This window comes from Mus caroli, chromosome 4, assembly GCF_900094665.2.
Source record: "Mus caroli chromosome 4, CAROLI_EIJ_v1.1, whole genome shotgun sequence".
Taxonomy (NCBI): Eukaryota; Metazoa; Chordata; class Mammalia; order Rodentia; family Muridae; genus Mus; species Mus caroli.
In genome coordinates this window covers 101,478,037-101,487,786 of record NC_034573.1, presented here as the reverse complement: position 1 = coordinate 101,487,786, position 9,750 = coordinate 101,478,037, and the positions used below count along the sequence as shown (strand labels likewise).

Here is a 9,750-nt window from a genome sequence, read left to right as displayed (position 1 = left end):
GAAGCCGTTTAATTAGGGTACTGCTTTTGGAAGAAAAAATAAAAGACACATTTGAAATAGCACCCCCCCCCCCAAAACAAACTAGACTTTTGTCACATTTCTAGGAATCTCAAACCTTTTGTATCCCATGCTCATAGGTAGTTTGATGCACATGGTAAATAGCTTCAGTATTCAAGAGAACACTGGACTGCTGACAAAGGACAGATAACTCTTCATGCTTCTGATATCTCAGATTTGCTAAGTGCAATGGCCAGTTCCAAGTCTTCTTGTTCCTGCTGATTTAGTCTGGCAAGCCTCTGTTCTTCTTCCCGCTCACTTTCCCTTTTTGCCCATTCAATCATATCTTCTTCAGAGGGATACTGCCATTTAAAAGATCCAAAGAATGAATGAATTAAAAAGTAAGCTAAGACATACAAAAGACCTTTTATAAAAGAGTACTAACTACTTGTTTTACCTAAAGGAATAGTACTAATTCCTTGTTTTTCTGAAAATGTATTTTAACTACTTACTGAGCTCTGGTTTACTTTAAAATTTTAACACAATCGATGGGGAAAAAAGTCTATAAAAATATAATAAGGCCTATAAAGTACACCATTAAAATCATCACCTTAAAAAGTAGCAATTCCAGGCATGGTGGCACATGCTTGCAGTCCCAGAACATAGGGGACTGAGGAAGGAGGAAGCCAATCTGAGACACAGTGATATTTTCTCTAAACAGGTTGAATGCTTAGGATAGGATAGGATATTTAAAAACAGGAGTGGTCTAATCTTTCACTTCACCATAAAATCCTCCCTTCTGGATTTATTTTATTTTATTTTATTTTATTTTATTTTATTTTATTTTAAGATGGACTATCACTAGGTGGCTTATGTTGGTCTCAAACTCATGATCCTTCTGCCTGTGTCCTAGGTTGTGGGATTACAACCATATGGCAGCATGCCTGATTGACATATCATTAAAATTAATGCCACTGGTGATAGCCACTTTACCTGGCCTCTCAGGAAACCTCAAAAGTATAAAGCAAAAATAGACAAATTTTGCTACATATAAGAACGTTAGATACAGAATGTGAACCTAATTATTTTTTTTAACAAACATAGTTTCTGATAGTCCTTAGGAACTTTTAACCCAGTTTTATATAACTAAAATGACCCAGCTTAAGTAAAACCTAAATATTGATGATGATTAATTAGATTGGAAAAATATTTGTAACTACAACCAAATTTCAACTTCAGTAGATACTAGATACAAAATTCTACTTGGCTAGAGTCTTGTCAAGAGAAGACCCATCAAAAGAGGTGAAACAAAGATGAAGATTTTGACAGTGTACCTGTCACTATCAAACCTCTCGAAGTGAAAATGGAGGACTTTATTGTGAGCTACTATGCTGTACTGTACTGAGATTCAAGTATAAAGTAAGCAAAATGCCTCCACTACTGTTCAAGAGTCATTCCAACCAGGTTTTTACTTGCAGATCCATATTTAACACACTGACTGTTACAAACTGCCAGACAGTTATTTTAGACTGAGAATTACAATCTCCTAAGAAAGCCAATTCTCCATCCTTCTCTGCTCGAAACAATTCGCATCCATCTGACATGGACTCTGAAGATAAGGCTGAGTTGTCATTCAACAGGGCTCGCTATCTTGTTCCTTCACACTCTGAGCACAGACCCACACGTGGGTGCTGCAGCTCCTCACGTACAGATCCCTGCCCTCCTCTCTTCCAAGTAGCCAGAGCGGTAATGAGGATAAAACAACGAGTGAGAGGACCCAAATGGGACTCGCCACGGTCAGGGGCATTGCTCATCTCCAAAGTCAAGGATAAAAGGTGATAAACACAAAAACTCCTCTTATAGAATGGGCAGTAGTAATGAATGTCACTTTGCCAAAACAAAACAAAACAAAAAACCAAAACCTTTGATATCTATTATAAGAATTTCATTTTTAATAAATGATGACATATATGATGCCTCACAATGGGTTACTCCACTTCTAATAGGACAAAGGACTTGCCCAGCCTATTCTCACAGTGCTTCTTTAAGTTTCTGAAAGAATTCTTAGATCTTAAGTTTATTTCATATATCCGAAAAGGCTGCCATGGTAGAGCAGCTTATCATGAATGAGTAACTGGGCTCACAGATGGATAAAAAGAACCACCACACCATCAGAACTACTATGCGAATGCACCGAGTAAAGACCTGTTTCGTATTCAAAGAACCCCTGCACTGTCCCCTCATGGCAACTGTCAACTGGTCTCTAGAAACTGACAAAGCTTTGTACACAAACATACATCCGCAGCTACAAATATACAAGCTTCTTACTGGCATTATACAGAGTAGGCAGACAGCAAGCTTTTAAATCACCATCATACATTACCATTTGCCAAATAGTAGCAGTCAAGATTTTACTTATATTTGATTCATCAAGACCGAAAGAAAGGCTATATAAAACATCTTGTTTGCAAGAACCACAATGACTAAAATCAGCTCAGTAATGGGAGTCATCTAAGAGCCAGCAAAACAAAACAAAACAAAACAAAACAAAACAGAGGTTTTGCTTGGGGGAAGGATAAAAGATAATTTTTAGTATGTTGATAAAATGATGAAAATTTGGAAGACTATGAAGAAATCCTTAAAACTCTTCAGACTATAAATGGAAAGATTTTCCCCAAACAGCCCAGTCACAGTACTTACAGCACTGAAGTTAGCAAAATTGCTTGGGTCAGCCTCTTTATTGGTAGTGGTAGAAGAAGTGAATGGATCACAAAACATATCAGGATCTTTTTCTTTGGGACTATCATTGCCTGGGAAAGGCTGAAATGGATCATTCAGTTTAAAGGGATCAGAAGAATCCAATTTGTTGATGGGTCTTTTCCCTGGATCAAAATCATTACAATTAACCAGTAGATACAGCAAACACAAGCACACAAGCACATGTTCACAGGAAGCATTTAAAGAACTGCAGGTGGTGTACAGAGCAAAAGCCTACGGCACTTTCTCAAAGACCTTCACTGGCTGCACCAGCTGTCCTTAGAGCTTTCACTTCTCTCAAGTACATGGCAGGTGCAGCTAGATGGACAAAAACCAAATACAAAAAGGAAACGGGCCAAGATCAAAATTTTGTCCAAAAATTAGGTCTTCCTCCATTTAAAGAAACATGGTCCTAAGGAAGGTAACGACAAACTAGAAAAATGATAAGGAATGCACACAGAAATGGCCTCTAGTGGCAGCTTCAGCCTGAAACTAGCTGCAGTAATAATCAGTGACTGAAATTTGGCAAATCTCTTTTCTCTGGTATATTTACACAGTGCCCAGTAGCATAAAGCACAAGATTAATTTGACCTCACTTATTTTTGCCATCTATAAAACTTCAAGCTGAGAATGACCAACACTCAGAAGTCCACAGCCTACATGCATAGCTGCTGAAAACTTATCTTTGACCAAATAACAGTATGCTGTCCTGCTAATCCATCACCCATTGTTTCGATACCATTTTCAAGCAAATTATTTTATTCATTTATTCATCTTATTCATTCATTTGCTTTTTAAGACAGGGCTTCTTTGTGTAGCCCTGACTGTCCCAAACTCACTCTGTAGAGCACACTGGCCTCAGACTCAGAAATCTACCTGCTTTTGCCTCCTGAGTGCTGGGACTAATAGCATGTGCCACCATGGTCCGGCTAAGTTCTTAAATTTTTAAAGTTTTACTTAAAGTGTTAATACTTTTTTTAAGAAAAGAGGTGAAGTTTAAGTTTCTTCAAATATGCTTTTCCTACTTATCCCAGTTATGCTGATAGTCACAATGGATTCTTTTCATCAATGTTTACACAAGATGCTTGTATCTCATAACTACACATGCCTTCAGCAAGCCCTGTGAAAGCATGCAGACCCTGAGTTACAGCTACCACACAACAACTAAGGCACTGAGGCTCAGACATGGGGAATTAGACATTTAAGATCACAGAGTAATGGCTCTAGTTGTAGCTTATGAAGCCCCAGGTTTGACCTCTAGCACTACTAAAAATCCAAACAAACAAACCCCCAAACAAAGGAAAACAAATGCAAGCCTGGGGTTAATTCTAGCATTTGGGAGATGTGGGTAGGAAGTAGGAGGATGAGGAATTTGGTCTGAGGCCAGGCTAAGCTACACGGAGTACTATCCAAAACCAAAAGGGCTGCAAATGTCGCTCAGTGGGCAGAGTGCTTGCTGAGCACCTGTGACACTGCAGCTCACAAACTGAGACTGGGGCTGACCAGAATATGCATTTAAGGTCCTTCATCAATGATCTTTTCAACAAACCATCCTTTCCCTTTGCTCCTATACAATGACGTACACTTGAATGTTTTCAGCTGTATTATTATTGTGTATGTTGTATAATGATGTGTGTGTGTGTGAGAACGTATGTGCCACAGTGTACGTATGCACAGCACATGTACTGTCAGAGCAACTTTATGGAGATGGTTCTGCCCCTGAGCCTGTATATGGGTTCTGGGATTTGACTGTAGGTCACCAGGCTCATGAGCAAGTACATGTCCCCTATTAAGCCATCTCATACCCTTGTTTTCAGCTGTAAGACACTAAACTAGGGGATTTGAGTTTTCAAAGTATTACTCACATGGGTGTAAAAATGTAAGTAAACAAAATATTAGCTTTAAAAATTATATAGACTCTAACCAACTTCTAACCTATGATATACGTGAGTTTTCTTAAAAGATAAAAAAACTGCTTAACTCATTAAGTTTTGAGCAGACATTTATACACTAGCAACTATATGTACAATCCAGAATCAAATACTATGGGAAACTATTATGAAAAGGCAAGAATGATTAACAGTAATAAAACAGTGGTCAGTGAACTTTGGGGGCTGAAATGTTACCCAGGAAAGGTCTAAGAATAAAAACCCAGAGTGCCCATCAACACTGTGTCTTCTCACAGAGCAGCGAGGCAGCACTGCCCACACTCAGGGAAGCTACCTTCACAGCTACTTTATTTTGCACTAAAAACAAACCTTTCCTCAGTGTAGTGCTAAACATAACAAAGACTTAAAAAAAAAACAGTTTAAAATATAACAATTTGTTCCTAGACTACAAAGAATTTTTAAATCAGATTTTTAAAGCCTGGTATGATGGTATACACCTTTAAACCCAGCACTCAGAGGAGGCAGAGGCAGGCTTGAGTTCAAGGCTAGCCTGGTCTACAAAGCAAGTTCCAGGCCAGCCAAGGCTATTTCATTAGATCCTGTCTCAAACAAAACAAAACATCTATTATAAAGGAATTTTAAAGAGCAAGCAGTTTTTCCCCCTTCCCTGCCTTTTTTTTCTAAATAAAAATAAAAAGTTAAAGATTTAGGGAGACTTCAAGTTAGTTTTCTCTCAAGAATATTAATTTAAAAACCAGAGTACAGGAAACTCCTATTCAAATGATAATCATTGGGTTTCCAAAAACCAAGACAAAACCAAACCAGAGATTTCACCCATTCTTCTTCTGAAATGGGGACAGGAAGGGGCACATGCCCAGCCAAGAGGACATCAGCAAGTTGCTGCTAAGTGCCTGGCTCTTGCTTGCAGCCTTTTATATGATACATCATGATGGAAGTATGACCCACACAACACGCTCTAGAGAGAGAAAAATCATAACATTATCTAGGAAAGTCTCCAGCTTGCATACCAGGGGGTGGTGGGCAAGGTCTTGTTGGAGTGCCAACTTTGGGCGGCAGTGCTGGAGGCACATCTTCACTCTTGCTGGCTGTTTCCTCTAACACAGGTTTTGCAATGGTCACACTGCTGGTAGAACTTGATATGGTAGGATTAAAAGCATCTTCATTGTTGACCTTTGTTTAAAAAGAAATGTTTGTATAGTATGGTATACACATGGTCACAAGTACTCAGAAGAATCATTTAAGTATAATGAAGTTTTATTTCAATCCTTAGAAGTGACACCTTACCCTTTACATTCAAGAACAAACAGGATTAAAGCTTGGTCTGTCCGAGTTGGTACTCCCACATCATTACTTATCAAGAGCAATAGACATCAAAACAAGCCGACTCTACATGGAAGGCTTACTAAGTAAGCATTAGGGAATACAAAACCTCCTGAGGTCCAAATGGACCCTCTGATAATGGAACAAAAAAAGAATGTCTAACTCTATGCTTGTCAGTGCCCATAAATATAGGAAAGACAATCTTTTTTTTTTTTTTTCCCCGAGACAGGGTTTCTCTGTGTAGCCCTGGCTGTCCTGGAACTCACTTTGTAGACCAGGCTGGCCTTGAACTCAAAAATCTACCCACCTCTGCCTCCTAAGTGCTGGGATTAAAGGCGTGCGCCACCACACCAGGCTTAGGAAAGACAATCTTAAAGAGATGGCTTCTTGAAAAACTATGAAGACAGCCCAAAAGTTGTTTTCAAAAAGCAAACTGATCCCAGTGAAATATTAAATTTTAATGTGGGTAATGAAAAATTGACTTTTCTATCACAAACTAGAGTATGATTTATTTAGGTCAGTGTTTCTCCCCTTGTTCCCCACTCCCTTCCCACTCATTTTTTAAGACAGAATTTCTTTGTATATCCCTGGCTATTCTGGAATTCCACTCTGTAGACCAGGATGGCCTCAACTCACAAAGATCCACCTGCCTCTGCCTCCCAATGCTGGGAGTGCAAGCGTGGGCCACCCCCACCTAGCCAGGCCGGCATTTTTCAATAGTGGCACTAACTTTTTGGGATGTAAGCACTACATTCAGGGCTGAGGCGGTGGCTTTGTGGAGGATGTACTCACTAAGTATGAACAGCATCTTCCACCTAGTTTTGAGAACCATAAATGTCTCTGGACACTGTCAAATGTTCCTTAGAGGAAGATATTGGCTTATCTTCAAATTCTCTCAAACTTTTTTCTCTTAACCTAAATCAACACTACAGCTATACTGGACAATACGTAGTGGACACTCAGTGCCAGAGTTTATACACTTTTATGTTGGTGCAGACCCTAACAATATCAATGGATAAAATCAAATAGGTAGTATACATAGAATGGAATCAATGTTATAGCTACTGACCCAGAGAGTACACAGGGAGAAACGTAATTCAACTGGGAAAGAAACATTTAAACAGACAACTCTAATTATCACACTGAACAGACCGTCTGGAAGAAAATGTAATCACCTGTATGGCTGTCTGCGTATTAGAGAGCTGTGATTAGAGCTGATCTGTAACTTCCACGTGAAATCAACACCTGCTATGGACTGACTGCAATCAAATATCATGTCTGTGAAAGAATTCTAATGGTAAGGAGGTCTGCTCATTTGATGGAACATGATGCATTGTTCCTTCCTATTAATAACTGCAGATTACCTTTGATAATGTACTGAAGTCAGCAAATCCATCTCCAAATGATTCATTTCCGAAAACAGAAGCAAAAGGGTCTGTGGCTGGGAGTAAAGAAAGACACAATATTTCATGTTATTTTTTATGTGGTAAACAAAACATTCAGAAAAATCACTCCTAAATCTGACTGATGTCTATGCAGATTGTCTATACACTGAACATCCCATATGGTATATTCCTTAGTATGAATCAGCTGGTAAATGGCTCAAGATAACAACCAGGTGCTACTGGAAGGTAAGGTATAAAGTTCTGAGACACATGTGAAACAAGACAGCTCTACAAAGTACATTTTTTTGGTTGTTTCAAGGGAAGTACAGCATATGACTTTGCTGTCTGCCAGTCTCTCAAGTGCCAGGATCACAGTCATTTGACAATGTCCTTGACCAAATTATCTCTAAAAATTATATCAAGGGGTTTACAGGGCCATCACTCACATATCACACATCATTCAAGTCTCTTTTCACAAACCTTAGACTAACCCAGGCTTCACTAATTTCGACAAGAACCAAGTTCTTCATTCTCTACAGCAATAACTATATTCTATAGTTATCTGTAATTAGTAAGTAGTTTGTAGCACAAGTAGTTTGAATTTGTTATATATCTCCCCATAAAGCTAACGGTCATAGGCAGATCTAAATTTGTGTATATTGAGGGACAGAAGGCACATCTGCTAAAGTTTCCAGGACAGATTTGTACCTGGGACATATTTAAAATTAAAAAAAAAAAAAAGAATCGGCCAAGTGTGGTAGCACACACCTTTAATCTCAGCACTAGGTAGGCAGAGGCAGGCAGATCTCTGTGAGTTTGAGGCCAGCCTAGTCTACAGAGTGAGTTCCAGGATAGCCAGGGCTACACAAAAACCCTGCCGTCCCTACCCCCCCCCAAAAAAAAACCCCAACCCAAACCAAAGCAACAACAAAAACCAAAATTAGAAACAAAAAGGAGACAGTTTATTAAAAAAGGGAAGCCCCTGTGAATGGGCGTGAGCTGTGGAATGATATGTGCCAAAAAGACAGGGACCTTAATTCTTTTTTTTTTTAAAGGCCGCTTATTATTTTTTCATATATGTGTGTGTACATTTTGTGCATAAGTGTGTTCATACTACATGTGTGCCTGGTATCTGTGAAAGCAGAAGGTACTGTAGTTACAGGTGGTTGTGAACTGCCATGTGGGTTCTGGAAACTGAACCTGGTCCTCTGCAGAGCAGCAGTGTTCGTGATAGCTGAGCCATCTGTCCAGCCCCACAGCACCTCACTGTTGTCTGCTTTGCTACCAAGGAAGTAGGGCATTGAGAGTGAAGTAGACATGGGGAAAGACAGCCCTTTCCAGGTTGGTCACAAGTCTGATGATGAAGAGGACACTGAAATGTCAATCACAGGAAACTGCAAGTTTAACTGCAGAAGATGCTTCGCACTAATATAGCATCTGGGGAGCCCCACAACTGGGGGATGCTTCCACCAGTGCTGTTGTGTCAGCCACTCCCTTTCTTTTCCTCTTCAGCTATTCCTGATCCACTCTTGATAGTGCACAAAGGTAGCCAAAGGAAATGCCCGGACGCCTTTTCCTGCAGGAACTGACTGTGCTGCACCATGCCCTCCGTCTCTTCCCTCACAGACTTTACAGGGAGTTACAACACTGCAGCAACACAGCTGAGTTAGGCCAGAACTGAAATATTGTAAAGTATAATTTGAAAAATATTAATTGAAAAAAAGGTATTTCTACATGACGAATATGTAATTGCTAGAATTTTTCTACAAGTTAGTAAAGAAATGTACCCTAGATGACAGAATATTTTTTTCCAAATCAGAGAATTAAGACTTTGACAAGAACTGTCTCAGATGTTGATTGATATGAATCTGAAAGGATTCTGTCAGAGCATGTGAGACACATGCTGGAGGCAAGCTGGAAGGCAGCACGGAAGCCATGAGTAGCAGAGCAGGCTTTCAATGTAAATATGAACTCACCAGCACCCTCTCTTCTCCGAAATAAAGGTAATATATTGGAGAAAGTGTATAAAAGCATAATATAAAATCATCTATAATCTTATTATAGATGTGAATAGTATATAACTTCAGCAGTTTTTTTCCTGTTATGATTTTCTGTAAAGGTAGAAACAATAAATCTATATTGCAGGTATATAACTTTTTATCCCCTTCTCAGCTGAATTAACTCTAGTTCTTATCAGCTCCCGACCTATATCTGCTGCGGCCTGACAATAGAAGCCCTATGAGGCCAGGAACTTCGTTTCATTCCTTACTTTCTCCTCAAGGATGAGCATGAGGTCTGGTGAGTAGGAGGTGCTGCTATTTATTGGAAGTATTGTGAACATAGGGAACAGAAGACATATGCTTACTAAGGAGCCTCCAAAT

At 39.3% G+C, this 9,750-nt stretch overlaps 1 protein-coding gene across 3 annotated transcripts in view; it reads right to left on the bottom strand.

Annotated features, from left to right (window-relative positions):
- The window catches only part of Eps15 (epidermal growth factor receptor pathway substrate 15), a 97,658-nt gene continuing 87,908 nt past the window's right edge, over positions 1–9,750 (bottom strand). For 2 of the 3 annotated variants that reach the window (XM_021160620.2, XM_029476001.1), the window contains 4 exons: positions 7,349–7,425; positions 5,672–5,834; positions 2,698–2,879; positions 1–359 (listed from right to left, as the gene is read on the bottom strand). In XM_021160620.2, the coding sequence (XP_021016279.1) occupies positions 213–359; positions 2,698–2,879; positions 5,672–5,834; positions 7,349–7,425 (569 nt within the window). In that variant the 3' untranslated portion in view covers positions 1–212. The remainder of the gene's footprint in view (positions 360–2,697; positions 2,880–5,671; positions 5,835–7,348; positions 7,426–9,750) is intronic. The other variant, XM_029476002.1, reaches the window with a different exon arrangement.